Source organism: Dama dama, chromosome 16, assembly GCF_033118175.1.
Source record: "Dama dama isolate Ldn47 chromosome 16, ASM3311817v1, whole genome shotgun sequence".
NCBI classification, from domain to species: domain Eukaryota; kingdom Metazoa; phylum Chordata; class Mammalia; order Artiodactyla; family Cervidae; genus Dama; species Dama dama.
The window spans coordinates 34,794,383-34,815,910 of record NC_083696.1 but is presented as its reverse complement, the minus strand read 5'-3'; the positions used below and the strand labels follow the sequence as shown (position 1 = coordinate 34,815,910).

Sequence of the window (21,528 nt, the reverse complement as noted above, 5' to 3'; positions counted from 1 at the left end):
CTTTCTTCCTAGTAAGTTATATGACATGAAAATGAAGAGGGTTCATGAAGAGAAGTGTCTCTGAAACCACGTACCTGTGGTGAAAGCGCGGAGATGGGCTTTCTTGAGGGGCTAGTGACGCTGCCTTCACTAGCAGATCCTGGGGGCTTCCAGTCCAGGATGGAAGCCACGCCTTCTGAGCCATATGTCTCTTCATCCCTTATATCAGGAACCTGTTATTTTTTTTTTAAGTCGGTCATTAAAAAACAAAGAAAGTTTTTCATTACACACATACATTGTGAAACAAAAAGAAGAAAAGTATGCTGCTGAATCAACAGTCAATGCTGTTAGGGAACAGAGTGGCCACAAAAGGAAATCTGTTCTCCTTTTTCCCTAACTTGGTAGAGAAAAATGTTCTCCCAACTATGTTTCACGTGTATAACCTTTGAAACAATGCCCATGACAGGTAAAGCTCAAACAGGGTGGGATATATATTTCTGTGGAAGAAAGGAGAGCAGGCCTAGGACTTGAAGCAGTGACTTCAGGGCTTACGTCCGTGTCCGAAGCATCACCCCCAAAGCTCTCCTGCACGCCGTGCGACCTCTGGAATCCCCTCTGGTGCTTGTACTCCACCTCCGAGTCATACTCGTTGGAATCTCGCAGGGTAGACAAGCCACTGTCGAAGCAGCTCTCAGGCAGGCTGTCAACATCATAATTCATCCTCTGCATGGGGTCACAGAGGGCCAGCGAATCACAGTCCTCATCCATGTAGGAAGAGCGGGATGACCTGGTAATAAAGGAGAGGACTGCTCTACCTGAGGGCTGGTGATGCTCAAGATGACACAGCAATGGAATCAGACCAATGGAATCAAGACCAATATCTTTGTTCTTACCAAGAGCTATAATGTATTCCATGATTAAGCATCAGGGGAAATAAAAAACTCAAAGAAACAGTTCATTCTATGCAAAAATTGATTAAGATAAAGACATTTAAGTCAAGTCAAACATTTAATAAAGGAAGTCATTAAAAAAAACTCACCTTCCTTATACAAAAAGAATCAGAATGTCCAGGATGTAAATGCAATCTCAAGTTGTGTTAACAAAAGAACATGGGAACCTTTATATTCTAATGTGGCTGGACCATATTCTGAACAGTGTGTTCATTTCTGGATAATATCTCTATTGTGACTTGAGACTTATAACCCTTCAGTCTGAGAAATGATTCAGTGCACTTGGCTTAAGTTGTAATTGTTTCTTATCTCCTCAAATACTTGGAAGAATTGACACTAAGGGCCAAATGATAAACTTTTCCGGGAGTCACATCTCTAATCAACATGGTGAAAAATGACAGGCAATTAGAAATGTACGACCCTGGAATGGTTTGGCATACGGGATGAGTTTTCTGCCACCAAGTGCTGACAGCTCTGGAAAGACTCTGATGGGAGGAGTTTCCTAGGAAGGTGCACCATAGAAAAACTAGAAATCCCGACTTCTATGTATCCTTCCACTTGGGTAACGCCAATATTTTATAAATGTTCATCTTCTCATTTTATTTTGCTTTTCCATTTGATTCCCATAAGTATCTAAGTATATATTGAAATAAAACAAGAGTAACAACTTATTTAGTTCCTGCTACACATTGGGAACCATACTAGCCACTTGGTACATATGATATCATCAGAAAGAGGAAATGGGAAGGAAACATAGATCTCCAGATATGAGAAATATTCCCAGATGAAATATGAGAAATATTCTCAGATGAATATTCTTACACAAGAAAGGGTAATCTTTACAGAAATATAAGCCATATAAACCTGAGAAGTCAAAAATATTTTGGTATCATTAGCATACGTTTAAAATTAACTAAAAAGGTAATTTAATAACCTAACTTTCTGTAAATATGTTGCTCAATTATAAAGTCTTTCTCCTGTGACAGGAATTTCATACCATATCTCAATCTGCTTAGCTAAATGTGTGTACATTTTTTAAAATTTGTCTCATCTTTTATGAAACTCTCCTTCTAACACTGATTTTGGGTCAAGCTGTAAGGAACCTAAAGAAACCATTTCATTATAATATAGTACAAAGTCAGCTCCATGTTATGATTAGTCAGAACATTTTTTTTTTTTTAACCTATTTGTATTTCTGATTAGGAATGACAGAGAAAAAAATCCTGATTGAAAAGACACCTTCATATAGAATCTAAATTAAAAATATAGGTATAGATCAGACTTTCTCAAACTCAACTAATATACATAACCTTTCAAAAGTAAACTAGTCTTTCTGCCTGAAGAATATTTTCATTACAATTAAATATGTAAAAATATAACATGTTATTATATATTTTAGAGTTCTTAGAAAAAACACAAAATTAAAACAAATATACGACTTAAAATAAGGACACAAAAGCAATAAATAAAACTAAATTTACAGGATGCTTTGATTAAAAAAATTTTAATTGAAGTATAGTTGATGTATACTATTATATAAATTATAGGCACAGAATATAGTGATTCACAATTTCTAAAGGTTATATACTCCATATATAGTTATTATAAAATATTTGCTATGTTCCCTGTGTTGTATAATATATCCTTATAGCTTTTCTAATGCCTAATAGTTTGTACCTTTTACTACCCTACCCCTATATTGCTCCTTCCTCCCCTCCCCAATAATAGCTATTAGTTGGGTCTCTATATCTTTAAGCCTGCTTCTTTTTTGTTATATTCACTAGTTTGTTGCATTTTTTAGACACACATAAGTCCCAACATCCGCTGGATCATCGAAAAAGCAAGAGAGTTCCAGAAAAACATCTATTTCTGCTTCATTGACTATGCCAAAGCTTTTGACTGTGTGGATCACAATTAACTGGAAAATTCTGAAAGAGATGGGAATACCAGACCACCTGACCTGCCTCTTGAGAAACCTGTATGCAGGTCAGGAAGCAACAGTTAGAACTGGACGTGGAACAACAGACTGGTTCCAAATAGGAAAAGGAGTACGTCAAGGCTGTATATTGTAACCCTGCTTATTTAACTTATGTGCAGAGTACATCATAAGAAATGCTGGGCTGGAGGAAGCACAAGCTGGAATCAAGATTCCCGGGAGAAATATCAATAACCTCAGATATGCAGATGATACCACCCTTATGGCAGAAAGTGAAGAAGAACTAAAGAGCCTCTTGACGAAAGTGAAAGAGGAGAGTGAAAAAGTTGGCTTAAAGCTCAACATTCAGAAAACTAAGATCATGGCATCCGGTCCCATCACCTCATGGCAAATAGATGGGGAAACAGTGGCTGATTTTATTTTTCTGGGCTCCAAAATCACTGCAGATGGTGATTGCAGCCATGAAATTAAAAGACGCTTACTCCTTGGAAGGAAAGTTATGACCAACCTAGACAGCATATTAAAAAGCAGAGACATTACTTTGTCAACAAAGGTCCATCTAGTCAAGGCTATGGTTTTTCCAGTAGTCATGTATGGATGTGAGAGTGGAACTATAAAGAGAACTGAGAGCCGAAGAAGTGATGCTTTTGAACTGTGGTGTTGGAGAAGACTCTTGAGAGTCCCTTGGACAGCAAGGAGATCCAACCAGTCCATCCTAAAGGAGATCAGTCCTGGGTGTTCATTGGAAGGACTGATGTTGGAGCTGAAACTCCAATACTTTGGCCACCTCATGCGAAGAGCTGACTCATTAGAAAAGACCCTGATGCTGGGAAAGATTGAGGGCAGGAGGAGAAGGGGACGACAGAGGATGAGATGGTTGAATGGCATCACTGACTCAATGGACATGGGTTTGAGTGGACTCTGGGAGTTGGTGATGGACAGGGAGGCCTGGCGTGCTGTGGTTCATGGGGTTGCAAAGAGTCAGACACAACTGAGAGACTGAACTGAACATATAAGAAAAATCATACAGTATTTGTCTTTCTATGTCTGACTTATTTCATTTAGCATAATGCCCTCCAAGTCTATCCATGTTGCTGCAAATGGCAAAAATTTCATTCCTTTTTTTAATGGATGAGTTGTATTTCACTGTATATATACACACTACATCCTTTTTATCCATTCATCTGCTGATGGACACTTAGGTTGCTTACATATTGTGGCTATTGTAATGCTACTATGAACACTGGGCTGCATGTATCTTTTAGAATTTTTTTTTTTTTCAGATACATACCCAGAAGTGGAATTGCTGGGTCATAATATAGTTCCATTTTTAGTTTTTTGAGAAACCTCTATACTGTTTTCCACAGTGGTTGCAACCAATTTACATTCCCACTAACAGTGTAAGAGAGTTCCCTTTTCTTTGCATACTCATCAACATTTGTTATTTGTGTTCTTTTTGATGATATCCATTCTGACAGGTGTGAGGTGATATCTTATTGTGTTTTTGATTGGAATTTCCATGATATTTAGTGATGTTGAGCATCTTCTCATATGCCTATTGGCCACTAGCATCCTCTTTAGAAAAATGTCTATTAAGTTATTCTGCCAATTTTTTAATTCAGTTCTTTGCTTTTTTGATGTTGAGTTGTATACGTTGTTTATGTATGTTGGATATTAACCCCTTATCGGTCATATCATTTCTAAATATTTTCTGCCATTCAGTGGGTTGTCTTTAATTTTCTGATAGTTTCCTTCACTGTGTAAAAGCTTGTAGGTTTAATTAGGTCCCATTTGTTTGTTTTTGCTTTTATTTCCTTTGTTTTAGGAGACAGATCCAAAAACTATTCTATGATTTATATCAGAGTGTTCTGCTTACATTTTCCTCTATGAGTTTTATGGTGCCTGATCTTACACTTAGATCTTTAATCCATTTTGAGTTTATTTTTGTATATAGTGTTAGAGAATGTTCTAATTTCATTCTTTTACATAAAGCTATCTGGTTTTCCCAGGACAGCTACTTTAAATATTGTGTTTTCTTCATTGTATACTCTTGCCTCCTTGTAATAGATTTATTGACCATAAGTGCATGGATTTATTTCTGGATTCTCTTATTCCACTGATCTATGTATGTGTCTGTTTTGATGACTGCAGCTTTGTAGCATAGTCTGATGTCTGTGAGTATGATTCCTCCAGCTCTGATATTCTTTTTCAAGATGATGTTGGCTATTCAGGGTGCCCTGTGTTTCTACACAAATTTTAAAATTATTTGTTCTAGTTCTGTGAAAAGTGCCTTTGGTATTTTGTTAAGGATTACACTGTTAGGGATTACATTGACTGTAGATTGCACTGGTCATTTTAACAAAATTAATTCTTCCAATCCAAGAATACAGTATATATTTCCATCTATTTGTGTTATCCTCAATTTCCTTCATGGGTGTCTTATAGCAGTAGTCCCCAACCTTTTGGTACCAGGGACTGGTTTCACTGGAAGACAAGTTTTCCATGGACCAGAATGGGAGGTATAGTTTAAGGATGATTCAGGCGCATTATATTTATTGTGCACTTTATTTCTATTTTGTGGCAACCTCAGGATATTTTGCCTTGACTTTAGGGTTAGGGTTCACATTCCTATGAGAATCTAATGCCGCTGCTGATCTGCCAGGAGGCGGAGCTCAGGCAGTACTGTGAGCGATGGGGAGTGGCTATAAATACAGATGAAGCCCCACTCACTCCCCTGCCACTCACCCCCTTTTGTGTAGCCCGGTTCCTAACAGGCTACAGACTGGGGTTGGGGATCCCTGTCTTACAGTTTTCCCAGACAAGTCTTTTACTTCCTTATGTAGGTTTATTCCTAGGTATTCTTATTCTTTTTGATGAGATGGTAAATGAAAATATCTCAATTTCTGATAGTTCACTGTTAGTGTATAAAATGCAACAGATTTCTGTTAAATTGACACAAAATTAATATGCAAATTACAAAACATACAAATTTGTATATTATGTAATATTATATTATCATAATATTATAAATTTGTAATATACAAATTACATTAATTAAATTAATATACAAATTAATTTTGTATCCAGGAACTTTACCAATTCATTGATGAACCTAACAGTTTTCTGGTAGCATCTTCAGGATTTTCTACGTATAGTTTCACGTCATCTGCAAACAGTGAGTTTCACTTCTTTCTTTCCAATTTGAAATCCTTTTGTTTCTTTCTCTTCTCTGAGTGCTATGGATAGGACTTCCAAGATCATGCTGAATAAAAGTGGCAAGAGTGGGCATCCTTGCCTTGTTCCTGATTTTAGAGGAATGCTCTCAGTTTTTCATGTTGAGTATGATATTAGCTGTAGGTCCATCATATATGGCCTTTATTATTTTGAGGTATGTTTCCTCTATGCCCACTTTTTGGAAAGTTTTTTGAATCATAAATGGATGCTGAATTTTGTCAACGGCTTTTTCTCCACCTATTGAGATGATCATATGGTTTTCATTCTTCAACTTGTTAATATGCTATATCATATTGAAACAAAAATCCTTGCATCCCTAGGATAAATTCCACTTGATCATGATGTGTGATCATGTATGATCATGACGTATTGTTGGATTTGGTTTGCCAATATTTTTTGTTGTTGTTGATTTTTTTGCATCTATGTTTATCAGTGATATTGGCCTATAATTTTCTTTTTTTAGTGATACCTTTGTCTGGTTTTGGTATCAGGGTGATGGGGGTCTCATAGGATGAGTTTGGAAGTATTCCCTCCTCTGCAATTTTTTGGACCAATTTGAGAAAGATAATTGCTAACTCTTCTCTAAATGATTGGCAGAATTCACCTCTGAAGCTATCTGGTCCTGGACTTTTGTTTGTTGGGGGAGTTTTAAAATTATGAATTCAATTTCAATACTGGTAATTGTTATGTTCATATTTTCTATTTCTTCCTAGTTCATTCTTGGGAGACTGTACCTCTCTAAGAATCTGTCCATTTCTTTTAGGTTGTTCACATTACTGGCATATAGTTGTTTGTAGTAGTCTCTTATAATCCTTTGTATTTCTGTGGTATTGGCTCTAACTTTTCCTTTTTCATTTCTGACTTTATTGATTTGGACCCTCTCTCTTTTTTTTTTGATGACTCTGGCTAAAGGTTTATCAATTTTATCTTTTCAAAGAATCAGCTTTTAGTATCACTGATCTTTTCTATATCTTTTAGTTTCTATTTCATTTATTTCTGCTCTGATCTTTATAATTTCTTATCTTCTACCAACTTTGGATTTTGTTTGTTCCTTCTCATTGCTTTAGGTGTAAGGGTAGGTTGTTTATTTGTGATTTTTGTTTCCTGAGGTAAGCTTGTATTGTATAAACTTTCCTCTTAGAATTCCTTTTGCTGTGTCCCATAGGTTTGGATCATTATTTTTTAGTTTTCATTTACCTCTAGGTATTTTTTTTGATTTCCTCTTTGACTTTCTCAGTGATTGACTGGTTCTTTCATAGCATATTGCTTAGTCTCCCATGTGTTTGTGTTTCTTTACAGTTTTTTCTTGTAGTTGATTTCATCTCATTGTGTTGTGGTTGGAAAGATGCTTGATATGATTTCAGTTTTCTTAAATTTACTGAGGCTTGTTTTTGTGGCCTATCATATACTCTATCTTGGCGAATGTGCCATGTACACTTGAAAGAATGTGTATTATACTACTTTTGGATGGAACATTCTCCCTATATCAATTAAGCCATCTGGTTTAATGTGTCATTTAAGGCCTATGTTTCCTTATTGATTTTCTATCTGAATGATCTGTCCATTGATGCAAGTTAAAGTCCCCCACTACTATTGCGTTACTGTTGATTTTTCCTTTTTTGTCCATTAATATTTGCTTATACATTTAGGTGCTTTTATGTTGGACTTCCCTGGTGGCTCAGACGGCAAAGCGTCTGCCTACAGTGCGGGAGACCTGGGTTCAATACCTGGGTCGGGAAGATCTCCTGGAGAAGGAAATGGTAACCCACGCCAGTATTCTTACCTGGAAAATCCCATGGACGGAGAAGCCTGGCAGGCTACAGGCTATGGGGTCACAAAGAGTCAGACACGACTGAGCGACTTCACTTTCACTATGTTGGGTTTAGATAAATTTACAATTGTTGTATCTTCTTGGATTCATCCCTTGATCATTATGTAGTATCCTTTTTGTCTTATAGTCTTTATTTTAAAGTCTATTTTGTCTGATATAAGTACTGCTATTCCAGTTTTCTTTGGATTTTCATATTTATGGAAATCCTTTTCCCATCCCTTCACATTCAATCTGTGTGTGTCTCTAGATCTGAAGTGAGTCTCTTGCAGGCTGCACGTATATGGGTCCTGTTTTTATATCCATTCAGTCACTCTAAGTCTTTTGGTTGAAATATTTAGTCCATATACATTACCACATTATTGATGGGGTGATTTTAGCAGAAACTAATGTCTATGGCTGGGGATTGGTTCTGTAAGTGAAAATCGAAATGTCTCTTGTCAGTAATGTTTGGGTAACAAAAGACATATAAATATGTCTCTGGTCAATAATGTGTTAAAGTAATTATCAATGTGAAGAGTCTTCCTGCCAAGCAGGAGACATGGGTTCGATTCCTGGGTCAGGAAGATCCCCTGGAGAAGGAAATGGCATGCCATTCCAGGATTCTTGCCTCAGAAATCCCATGGATGATGGAGCCTGGCCGGCTACAGACCATAGGGTTGGAAAAGAGCTGGGACATGACTTAGTAACTAAACAAACAAACAAAAACAATCTTATTGTCATTTTCAAGATTATTTTGGTCTTGTTTTGTAGGTCTTTTTTCCCTTTCTTCTTCTTTTGTTCTTTTCTCTTGTGATCTGATGACTAATAAGTTTTACATTAGCATCAAAAATAAAAGAAAATATTAACTTCCTATATCAGACTACAACTCCCCCCAAAAGGAACATCAGTCTGGATCATGGTGGCCCTCTAGTGACTGTTCAAGGTTATGAGCACAGAAGTGCTACATTCCTATCACTTCGAGGCAATGGGATGTGATGACTTTGTCCCTTAGTCATATTGCTAAGGAGCTCTTTGTTTAGTACTACCAGCCTTATTCATGGTGTCCACTATTTTAAAAAATGAATCATGGTGAAATTTTGGAAATAATTTTTAGTAATCTAGCTTTTCCCTTATTTGCTTAGAACGGACCTTAAGCATTAGTAAAGAAAAACAGCATCACACCCATATATTTTAAAAAGTAATATCTATTTCTCAAAAAGAGAAAAGCAAGATGCCTATAGATACCATTAAATTTTTTTATTTCACAAATCAGTGAAAAAATTCTGATATTTGGATAAAATTTTATTAAAAGTGATCACCAATAACCTTTGAAAATAGACCTTCTGGAAAAGCTATCTGGCCATTTTGCTGTTGCCAAGATATTAAGTGCATTACTCTTTAGCCCAAAAGTTCTCAAATGAAAAGGGAAGGAACATAAAACATGAAAGTGGCATCAGAAATGGAGGGCCAGAGATCTACAGTTTATGCACTCACTTCTACCATCAAATTTTGATACACTACAAAATGAGCCTTCTAAGTAACAACACTGGACACGTATGGTAAATCTCCTACATATGAACCTTCAAGTTGTGAACTTTCAAAGATTTGAACATGCATTTTATCAATGTCAGGCATGAGTGAAATTGCCCTCCATCTCCCATTGCTGACAACCCTTCAGATCTACCATCTCCCACCTTCTCTCCTATCTCCAGTCAATAACTCTTCTTACCTGTTCACTCACTGCCAGCCGCTATATGCCAGCTGCTGTACTTACTACTGTACTTTCCAAAGTACTGGATTGTAAATTAAAAATGTTTGCTTTATTTTTTGATTTTGCTTTTTATGTATTATTTGTGTGAAAATATTATAAACCTATTACAATATAGTATCATAGAGCAGGTTGTATTAGTTGGGTACCTACGCAAACTTTGTTAGACTTATGAACAAACTGGACTTGTGAATGCGCTCTTGGAATGGAACTCATTTGTATATAGGGGATTTATTGTATATGTACACACATGTGTACACATATGTAATCTTTCAGTTTTCATTGCTAGATCTCAAGTTATATCAGGGCCAATATTTCACTTCATTTGATTAAAAATAGAGCTAAATTCTCACTTCTGGAAAGCCTCTGTGACTCCTTTAGTACATTAACTCATAAGCATCTACTCTCTACATTTCTATTTGTTTTGAAAGTTTCCATTTCCTTGAACATAGCTTGCACAATATATACTGAGCTGCTAAACATTTACAGATTGTTCCAAGAGTCTTAACATCATACACCACAACATCCCATATGGTAGTTCCACGGGCTTCCCTGAAACACCTCTTACAAAGGGCACTTCTAAGAAACAATAGAAATAATAGGGATGAAGTAAAGGTGAGCATACACAAAACCAAGTCATGATAACATCTTAAAGAAATCACTTTGCCCTCTCTGAAACATTTTAAAACACTTTAATCTTTACATGTTTCATGTTTCAGAAATTTACAGATAGTAGAAAATAAAAATTAGTGTCCCAAATATATTCTTTTAATTCACCTCTAAGGAAACGTACTTTCCTTTTAACTTTGATCCAGAATTCAAACAAAAAGTTAAAAAGGTGTTAACATACCTGTCATAGCCCAGAGGTTGAGGAGAATGAAGATTAAATTTAGGACTGCTTCTAGAAATTGTATTCCCTGGTGAGATATTATTTATGCGCTGTAATACATAAAATACAGAAATAATATTTTGTCATTCCATTTAAACATTTTATATACATTGAAAAAACCTGTAGCACACTAATTTACTAATGTAACTGAGAATTTGGTATCCTACATGAGAAAATGTAAGCACAGATATCAAGGGAAAAAGTGCAACAAATGCCCAAAGGACTCTCTCTTCATGTCTGAAGTCCAAACCCTGCCATATAGGCCCTCAAGGGGCATCCTGGCTCCCGGATTTTTCAGGACCCTAACAGTACCAGCTTTGGATTAGTCTCTTCTCTAATCATCATTTGACTTAGTGACTGACTCATCCACACCCAAAGCTGTGGCACTGGAACCTCAATCTTGAAACCTCCAAAAGTCAGGGAAGAGGCTTTCTGGTTTGGAAAAGGTCCTCAAAATTCTAAATGGGCCTTAGCTTGTTTCTGTAGGAGGGTTTAAAAGCCCAAGGTCTCCACTCTGGTGATCTCATAACCACAAAGAACAACCAAAGAGTCTAAATAAACTCCTCGGCCAGAAGCACTCTCCCTCTTCTCTCAACAGGGAAATAGTTATCTGTACCTCCATGAGGAGAAGGGGACGACAAAGGATGAGATGGCTGGATGGCATCACTGACTCAATGGACATGAGTTTGAGTAAACTCCGGGAGTTGGTGATGGACAGGGAGGCCTGGTAAGCTGTGATTCATGGGGTTGCAAAGAGTCGGACACGACTGAACTGAACTGAACTGAACTGAGACATATCACTTTTTATATTAGTGGTATCTGTGCACATCCCAACTCACTGCATGCGTGCAAAGTTGCTTCAGTTGTGTCCGACTCTTTGCAGCCCCATGGACTGGAGCCCGCCAGGCTTCTCTGTCCAAGGGATTCTCCAGGCAAGGATACTGGAGTGGGTTGCCATTTCCTCCTCCAGGGGATCTTCCTGACCCAGTGATCGAACCCATGTCTCTTGTATCTCCTGCATTGGTAGGAGGGTTCTTTACACTTGCACCACCTGGGAAGCCCCCTCAAGTCCTTACCATACTGTAAACTTTTCCAGCACCCAGGCCACACCTTTTACACCTTTCTCTGGTTTTCTGGAACATTGAACAAAGAGTTGGCAAACATCTACACATTTATTTATGCAGAGTAGTGGCATATTTTTTAATTTGGGAAAATCTTGCCTCATTTTATTATATGAAACTGTTTTCTCATTCTTATAAGTTCTAAGAAAATACACGATTTTTTAATCAAAATACCACAAGAAAGAAGAAAACGCGTTATAAAATCCTGTTGCATACCAAGGATCTGTTGAACTTGCTGTAGCTGTTCTCAAGGGCACTCCTCAGGCCGTCGTTACTGTCATGCAGTTTCCTGTTAGCTGTTCTACAGAGTAAATGCACACAATAAATAAGTAGATAAGGAAAGTATTAGTGGGATCAATGTCACCACTTTCTTTTCAGGCTGTGATGTTCAGAAGGTGGACCTATTACCTCTTGTAACTTTCTACCACTTCCCTTCAAATCTTCTAAACTGAGATCATTAATTCATTACTAGAAGTGCAACTTAACAATGTGTCAACCCTCTTTAAAGGTCTCCAGGCATTTTAGGAGTGAGTCCGTCATGCTGTGGAAGCTGCTTCTCCTTCAGGGAGCTCCACTGTTAAGACAGGTTTGGTGCAGGCCTTACTGTTCCCTAAAGGCCTAAAGCCAGCCCACCCTACCTACTCTTTCTCCCCTCCATGCTGGGGGATAGATCTGCTGTGTTCTGTCACACTTCTTTCTCCTGGCTCCTCCTACTTGTGGCCTGGTGCTGTACTCCCAGGCACGTTATGTACCAGTTAAAAGCTCCAATGTTACAGCTACATGTAAAAAAATGAAATTAGAACACCTCCTAATACCATACACAAAGAGAAACTTGAAATGGATTAAAGACCTAAATGTAAGACCAGGAACTATAAAACTCTTAAAGGAAAACATAGGCAGAACACTCAATGACATAAATCAAAGCAAGTTTCTCTATGACCCACTTCCTAGAATAATGGAAATAAAAACAAAAGTAAACAAGTGGGACCTAATTAAACTTGAAAGCTTTTGCACAGCAAAGGAAAGTATAAATAAGGTGAAAAGATAACTCTCAGAATTGGAGAAAATAATAGGGAAGGAAACAACTGACAAAGGATTAATTTCCAAAACATATAAGCAGCTCATAAAACTCAATACCAGAAAAACAAACAACCCAATCAAAAAGTGGGAAAAAGACCTAAACAGGCATTTCTCCAAAGAAGACACACAGATGGCTAACAAACACATGAAAAGATGCTAAACTGTGCTCATTATTAGAGAAATGCAAATCAAAACTACAATGAGATATCACCTCACACTGGTCAGAATGGCCATCATCAAAAAATCTACAAACAATAAATGCTGGAGAGGGTGTGGGAAAAAAGGGAACCCTCTTGCACTGTTGGTGGGAATGTAAATTGATAAAGCTACTATGAAAGACGGTATGGTGATTTCTTAAAAAAAAACTAGGAATAAAACTACCATTTGACCCAGCAAGCCCACTCCTAGGCATATACCTGAGGAAACCAAAACTGAAAAAGACACATATATCCCATTGTTCATTGCAGCACTATTTACAATAGCTAGAACATAGAAGCAACCTAGATGTCCTTCGACAGATGAATGGATGAAGAAGTTTTGGTACATATACACAATGGAATATGACTCAGCCACAAAAAAGAACACATTTGAATCAGTTCTAATGAGGTGGATGAACCTAGAGCCTATTATACAGTGTGAAGTTAAGTCAGAAAGAGAAAGTTAAATATTGTTTACTAACACATATATGTGGAATCTAGAAAGACGGTACCAGAGAATTTATCTACAGGGCAGCAATGGAGAAAGACACAGAGAACAGACTTAAGGACACAGGGAGAGGTCAGGAGAGGGTGAGATGTACAGAGAGAGTAACATGGAGACTCATATTACCATACATAAAATAGAGAGCCAATGGGAATTTGCTGTATGGCTCAGGAAACTCAAACAGGGTTCTGTAGCAACCTAAAGGGGTGGGAAGGGGCGGGAGGTGGGAGGGAGGTTCAAGAAGAAAGGGACGTATGTATACCTTATGGCTGACTCACGTTGAGGTTAGACAGTAAACAACAAAATTCTGTAAAGCAATTATTCTTCAATTAGAAAATAATTTTAAAAAAAGCTCCAATATTGACTCAGGGTTCAAACCCCAACTCAGGCACTTACTTTCCATATATCTTACAGAAGCCATTTAAATAGCCAGAGCCTTAGCAACCTCTAAAATCAAATAGTCTCTTCCTTAGAGACCAGCTACTCTTTCCCTGCTTCAGGTTTATTCATCCTTCAGAACTCAATTCAATTGTTTCTTCCTCCAAAAACACTTCCTGGACCTTCCTGGATAGGAGAATGCCCTTATGAGATACATGGCTCCCCTTGGCCCTCCTCTCTCCTTTGGCACATTATATTTAGACGTACTGATCAGGTTCCATCTTCTTCCCCTAGACTAGCCCATAAGGAGAGAGGCTGAGTGCCTCTCTGAGTGTCAGATCCTGGCATACCTGAAGCATCAGTTCAGTTCAGTCGCTCAGTCATGTCCGACTCTTTGCGACCCCATGAAACGCAGCACGCCAGGCCTCCCTGTCCATCACCCACTCCTGGAGTCTACCCAAACCCATACTTGAACCATAAAAGGTGCTAAATGAAAGGCTGCTGAATAAATGAATAGATGAATTAACAGGATTTTTGTAACATATCTTCTATCAGTGCCACAGGTGAGGCTTAATAAGCATTTGTAATGGTGAAAAAAATCATCAAGCCTGACCTGACATTATCTGGGGGAAGTAAAACCAGAAGAAAATATTGCCTGGGAGAAAAGAGAGAAAGGGCATCAGGGAAGAGGGAGGTTTTGTCAGTGAGGTCCTCAGAGAATGGATTCTGCAGCTCAGTTGCAGAGCTGACAGAGCAGGTGTACTATTTCCAAGAGATTTTGAAAAAAGAAAAACATACTGCTAACCAGGCACAATAAACTGCATGACAACAATAGTGTATGCCTAGTGATGTGACATGAACTGTGTGGGATGCCTAAAACCTCTGTGTGCGGAGCTGCACAGAAAGCGGATGAGGTCAGGGCTGTGGTTCTTTACAGTATAACAAATGTATTATAAAGATATGCTGGACATACCAACCTGATTTAAGAGGACTTTTAGAGAATTATAATCTCATTACTGGATTGGAGGAGTTTATGCAGGATTAGCAGCATCAGAAAGCTAAACTAATGTGCTTAAGTCACCACATCAAGAAGAACATGTGTGGATCTCCTGAACCAGCCTCTGATATACGGCAACTCGTGTTATATGTGGCATGTGTTTTACTAACAAAACATAAGTTAAATGTAAGTGTGATGAGAAATATGAGAACTTACTGGAGTATTTCAATTTGCCTCTCAAGACTATTTCGATCTTCTGTGTATTCTCGGATTATTTCCAGATCCCTGTAAAATTACATTTTATGTTTGAATGAGCATTAGGTGTTCAGTCCTGCCTTACCTATACCTACTCTCTCAGACTCCTTTCCACCTCTTCCAAAGTCCTGTGTCCTTGACCATGGTTTCTATCTCTCCATGCTCCTGCTCAGGTCCTCTGAGCCCAGTAGCAGCCTCTTCTCCCCTGTGAGCCACAAGTATACCCACACCTCTGCTTCCTCCTGCAAGGCTCTGCTTCCTCCATTCCCCCTTGCAGTATCCACAGCTCCTCCACCCCAGCCCACTGCCCTGGCTCTGTTCCTTACCAGGACTGAACCCCTGGCCTTCTACTAAGCCTGCTCTCCACAGGCGCTCACATTACCCATTCAGCCCAACCCACTCTCTCACCTCTGACTCTTCTCTGCTCATTCCAAGCCTTATGCAACCTCAATCCCAGCTATACTAATACTCCTTTCTTATCTATGTGCTCCAAGTCCTGCTGACACTCCCTTCTGCACCCTAAGCCACAGAGGGATCCACAGAACCAGGCTTTCTCTGTTCACTATAAACTCATGCTCAGCAAGTCCTCTGTTGCTTTATTACAAAGCAGTCCTGGCCTTCTCCTTAAAATGTCCATTCAGAACATCAGCCACTTCCTTCCAGCCCCTATCCCACCCCAGCCCCATTTCTAAGCAGACAATCCCCATCACTATCTTCCCCAGACTCTCAGGCTGTCAGATTTTGTCCATAACAACTAACTTGCCCATTTGCACTCTTGATAAGGCTACAAGTTTCCCAATTGTCTCTAGGAATTTAAGTTCCTTAGCCAAAAATTCTGGGACCTTACATTACAGCCTTGAACTAGTTTTAAGACTTTTAAATTTTTTTTAAACTTTAGCCTTTCCATTCAAAATATCTTTTTCTGTCCACTGGTCTGACCACTGTTCCCCAAACCAGTCATATCCCTCCGTATGTCCTTGCCTCTGCTTTGGGTTTTGTCACATATGGAATGTCTCTGAGACTCTTTTTCCATCTGTAAAATGGGGATAAGCAAAGTTCCTATTGCATAGGAAACTGTGACTGAGTTAATGCTAATGAAGTACTAAAGACAGTGTCAGGCAGTTATCGGTGGGACCTGTGTTATTTGTTGACAAGCTAACTCAAGTGTCTCTTCTTTAATAAAGTCTCCACCTTTCTGAACTAAAAGAACACTTTGTCTACCATCTCATGGCAATAAACCCAACATGTGACACTACTGGTGGTATTGTTTCTGACATTGTTGAGTTCTTATGCTGTTTAACTCAGTAACCTTTTAGCTTTTAAGTTTCCCAACTAAATTTGAAGTTCTCAAAGAGCAGAGGTCACATCTTTTCTTTTTTTAAAATGTACTCCACACTTATAACTCCTTATCTAGCTCAGGGACCTGTATATAGTAAGCACTTAATAAATGTATGACTGCTTTTCACTGTGCGTGTGCATGCTCAGTCATGTCCGATTCTTTGCAACTTCATAGGCTGTAGCTCACCACGCTCCTCTATCCACGGAATTTCCCAGGCAAGAATACTGAAGTGGGTTGCCATTTCCTACTCCAGGGGCTCTTCCTGACCCAGGGACCGAACTCAGATCTCCTGCATTGGCAGGTGGATTTTTTACCACTGAGCTCACCTGAGGAAGCTTTCCATTACATGATCTTAATTCTGAATAAGGTTGGCGAAACAACAAACAAAACACAAGGATACATGCATATACTCATGCATATAGATGCATTTTCATATTTACAATACTCCTATATAAATATCTATGTGTATCTTCCTTATGTATAATTACATGCCTTTGTGTGTACATGTGTGTGTTAGATCCTGTATTAACACCATATTGCAAAACTAAAGCATACTAAAATAAAATGACTTGCCTAAGATGTTTAGTCTTCCATTATTTTTATGTTGCAGGGCTGGAATTTCTACCTTCAAAGCACCTCAGTTAGCACTGCCTCTTGATACTTTAGGTATATTCTTCTGCTCCCATTTAATTCAAACATTTCTAAGCCCTGTGCTGTTCTGAGCAGTAAATAATTAAACTAGCTAATCAGTTTGTTTTTAAAAATTAAAAACACAAAAATCACTAGATCTGACATTAAACATAAAATCTTTAGAAAGCAAAGAAAATATTAGCAAAGTTAATAAATAACCCCTTATTACTACATAGCTAAGCTTCATTCACATGGATATTACCCAAATAAACATTCCATTCAAACTACAAAGTAAAATGTGAAGTTTCATACCTTTCAGAATTCAGACTCTGATCAGCATAATCACTTTTCAAAGAATCTAGTTCACTCTGAAGAAAGGCTATGTTTGTCTGTGCTTCTAAAAGATCTTTCTTAACTTTCTGATTTTCCTAGAGGAAAGGAACAGTGCAGGTCATTAGACGCAGAGTTTCTTCCACAGGGAGATGTGAAGTCAAGTACAGTGTAACTTTCCCACATGTCACTCTCACCCCTCCACAGTCTTCAAACCTTGGTGTTCAAAGAACTAATGACCAATTCAAGGTAATTTTAAATTTTAATAAAATATTAAAATGTCAAAATTAAATCCTCAAAGTTGATGTTGTTGTTGTTGTTCTTCTTCTTTTTTAAATACTTGGGCATTTGGTGCAAAACTTCAACAGTAAGAGTTTATCATGATGACACTTTAACATGTTATTGGTAAAACAACGGAGACCAAACATTTAAACATCTGTTTTACTTAATGAGAGTTGTGGAATTACCGATAGTCTGTGGAATTGACAGTATCTACTACCAGGTAGACGGGCTACTTTTCATAATAAATCCTATCACCTAACATTGTTAAGTTTTACACTTAAAAATGCACCTGTGTGGTTAGGAAATTTCTATATTTTTCTTAAAAACAAAAGAGAAAGAACAAAAAAAAATAACTGGAAGTTTCTGGTTAAATATGGTAGACTGGGCACATGAATTAGTCTTCTTTCCCTTTTGAGACACTATTAACATGAAATACCAAAGGAAATAAACTAATAAAAGTTAAAAGAATGGAAGAGGGGCCAGTCAACAGTCAAGTGATCTAAAAACATTGCTGGAAAAAGGAAACTGGATGGCAATGTGCTGACAAAGGGAAGCAAGAAGGGGAAAAGGAGGTCCAGATGATAGGTGTTGAAGGTTTTGCTGTAGTGCAGAGCAGAGGCAACTGGTCAGGCAGAAGCCCAGAGAGTGAGAAGAGGGCTGAAAACAGAGATCAAAATTATATATTAAGTCATGCTGCCTCTCAAGCCCATACCTGCTCTTACTCTAGGAAAGAAAAGCAGAAAGCCAGAACTGATTCCAAAGGCAACAAGTTATTTAAAAATAACTGAATGATTCCCCAAAGGAAAGCTAAGGCTTCTTTTTGTACATATCCATGCCTCATGCATATGGTAACTGGGGTTCCATGTCTGACAGCCAGCTTCACATACAGAGCTCCAAGGAGACTTTCAGAAGAGAGGCCCTGAGGTAACCAGATCTATTTGCCTAGCTGCACAGGAATCATATATTGGCTACCTGAAATGGTCAGAAATTCCAAGGTGACATCTGGGTAGCAAGCTTAAAAAGCAATCAATCCAATAAGAACTGAAATCTCCTGGACTCCAAAACTTCTCCAATACTTTCAGGAGAAGAAAAAACAAATTCCATGTACTGGAAAGAATAGATAGAAGTTGCAGAGTGTCAGGGATATGAAGATGGCAGAATTTCTTTTTATAAGTAACCAAAAACCCCACCAAGAGAATCCAAGAGAAGTAAGTAACTCTTTAAAGTCATGATTCAAGCACAAAACCAACCAAGAGGTAGCAAAACCTGGAACTGGTAGTGAATACATGGATCCTAACCCCAAAGCTGGGGAACCTTCTCTTTTTGAGTGGCACAGGGATAATAACTGGAGAGAAATAAATGCAATTCTAGCTCATTCATGCTCACTTCCTGGCTCTGCAGGGGAGAATATTTAGATTCATAATAAAGGAAATGTTCATTATTGGCTTTCAGTGTTTGAGTCAACCTTGAGACTAAAGAAAATGACAATGATGAAACAGATATAGATGTTATCAGTTCTGGCAACAGAAATACTAGAGATATTGTCAGCAGAAGATGGAAAGGGACAGCAAGACGAAGGATAGGGCAATAAGACCTCATCTTACAAAGCTAGGGAAACAGATCTGAGTTGATGTCATATGAATGCAGGGGTTAACTAATAAATGTTTAAAGGCCACATAATCATTGCTCTGAGTAAAAAAAAAAAAGCATTTACAATAGGTATTATGTAATAGTCCTAGGGAAAGTCTGCCAAAAATGTAACACCTTTAGTCAGAGGTATTTCAAAGACTCTCTAACTGTAGTATTAATTTCTCTTTAAGTTTTTATTCCTGAAACACTGAAATCATAGCACGATATTATTTAAAAAACAGTAGTCTAACAGGAAATACATTACTGAAAATGAAAAGGTAATTCTTACCATTGATAAGTCATAAATTTGTTTCTTTAATGCAGCCACATCTTGTTTCTGACTTATGTGTTTTGATTGTTCTTCTAGCTGAAAGAGCAAGTAAAAGTTGAGCATTTACAAACTCACTTTCAGTTGGTTCCACTCAGTTTAGGAATATATTCACGTTCAGATATGGGAATTCTAAACGTCTTCAATTTTGAACATTATACAACCACATAAATCATTAAATTAGGTGTAATCCATAAGAATTTGAAAATTTGCTTTAAATTAATTAAAATGTTTGAAACGGGGGTTTATTTATTTATTTTTTGCCAGGTCCTACTTTAAAAAAATTATTTATTTATTTTAATTGGAGACTAATTACTTTACAATATTGTGGTAGTTTTTGCCATAAAATGACATGAATCAGCCATGGGTGTACATGTGTCCCCCTGTTCCAAATCCCCCTCCCACCTCCCTCCCTATCCCATCCCTCTGGGTTGTCCCAGTGCACTGGCTTTGAGTGCCTTGTTTCACGCATGGAACTTGGACTGGTCATCTATTTCACATATGGTAATACGTGTTTCAATGCTATTCTCTCAAATCATCTTACCCTCGCCTTCTCCCACAGAGTCCAAAACATTGTTCTTTATATCTGTGTCTCTCTTGCTATCTTGCGTATAGGGTTGTCGTTACCATCGTTCTAAATTCCATATATATGCGTTAATATACTGTATTGGTGTTTTTCTTTCTGACTTACTTCACTCTGTATAGTAGGCTCCAGTTTCATCCACCTCATTAGAAATGACTCAAATGCATTCTTTTATAGCTGAGTAATATTTCATTGTGTATATGTACCACAACTGTCTTATCCATTCATCTGCTGATGGACATCTAGGTTGCTTCCATGTCCTAGCTATTGTAAACAGTGCTGAAATGAACACTGGGGTGCATATGTCTCTTTCAACTCTGGTTTCCTTGGTGTATATGCCCAGCAGTGGGATTGCTGGGTTGTATGGAAGTTCTACTTCCAGGTTTTAAGGAATCTCCACACTGTTCTCCAGAGTGGCTGTACTAGTTTGCATTCCCACCAACAGTGTAAGACGGTTCCCTTTTCTCCACACCCTCTCCAGCATTTATTGCTTGTAGACTTTTTGATAGCAGCCATTCTGATTGGCGTGAGATGGTACTTCACTTTGGTTTTGATTTGCATTTCTCTGATAATGAGTGACGTTGAGCATCTTTTCATGTGTTTGTTAGCCATCTGTATGTCTTCTTTGGAGAAATGTCTGTTTAGTTCTTTGGCCCACTTTTTGATTGGGTCATTTGTTTTTCTTTTATTGAGCTGCACGAGTTGCTTGTATATTTTTGAGATTAATTCTCTATCATTTGCTTCATTTGCTATTATTTTCTCCCATTCTAAAGGCTGTCTTTTCACCTTGCTTATAGTTTCCTTCATTGTGCATAAGTGTTTAAGTTTAATTGGGTCCCATTTGTTTATTTTTGCTTTTATTTCCATTATTCTGGGAGGTGGGCCATAGAGGATCTTGCTGTGATTTATGTCAGAGAGTGTTCTGCTTGTTTTCTTCTAGGAGTTTTATAGTTTCTGGTCTTACATTTAGATCTTTAATCCATTTTGAGTTTATTTTTGTGTATGGTGTTAGAAAGTGTTCTAGTTTCATTCTTTTATAAGTGGATGACCAATTTTCCCAACACCACTTGTTAAAGAAATTGTCTTTTCTCCATTGTAAATTTTTGCCTCTTTTGTAAAAAAAAAAAGGTGTCCATAGGTGCATGGATTTATCTCTGGGCTTTCTATTTTGTTCCATTGATCTATATTTCTGTCTTTGTGCCAGTACCACACTGTCTTGATGACTATAGCTTTGTAGTAGAGCCTGAAGTCAGGCAGGTTGATTCCGCCAGTGCCATTCTTCTTTCTCAAGATTGCTTTGGCTATTTG

The 21,528-nt window shown here is 37.9% G+C and overlaps 1 protein-coding gene across 4 annotated transcripts in view; it reads right to left on the bottom strand.

Annotated features, from left to right (window-relative positions):
* Positions 1–21,528, bottom strand: part of RASEF (RAS and EF-hand domain containing) — a 104,783-nt gene that overhangs the window by 31,040 nt on the left and 52,215 nt on the right. For all 4 annotated transcript variants that reach the window (XR_009696391.1, XR_009696392.1, XR_009696390.1 and 1 more), the window contains exons 5-11: positions 19,599–19,676; positions 17,381–17,496; positions 15,061–15,129; positions 11,904–11,988; positions 10,528–10,616; positions 532–766; positions 75–212 (exon numbers count right to left, since the gene is read on the bottom strand). Coding sequence is in view for 1 of the 4 variants with exons in the window: in XM_061163771.1 (XP_061019754.1) it covers positions 75–212; positions 532–766; positions 10,528–10,616; positions 11,904–11,988; positions 15,061–15,129; positions 17,381–17,496; positions 19,599–19,676 (810 nt within the window). In the remaining 3 variants the exon portion in view is untranslated. The remainder of the gene's footprint in view (positions 1–74; positions 213–531; positions 767–10,527; positions 10,617–11,903; positions 11,989–15,060; positions 15,130–17,380; positions 17,497–19,598; positions 19,677–21,528) is intronic.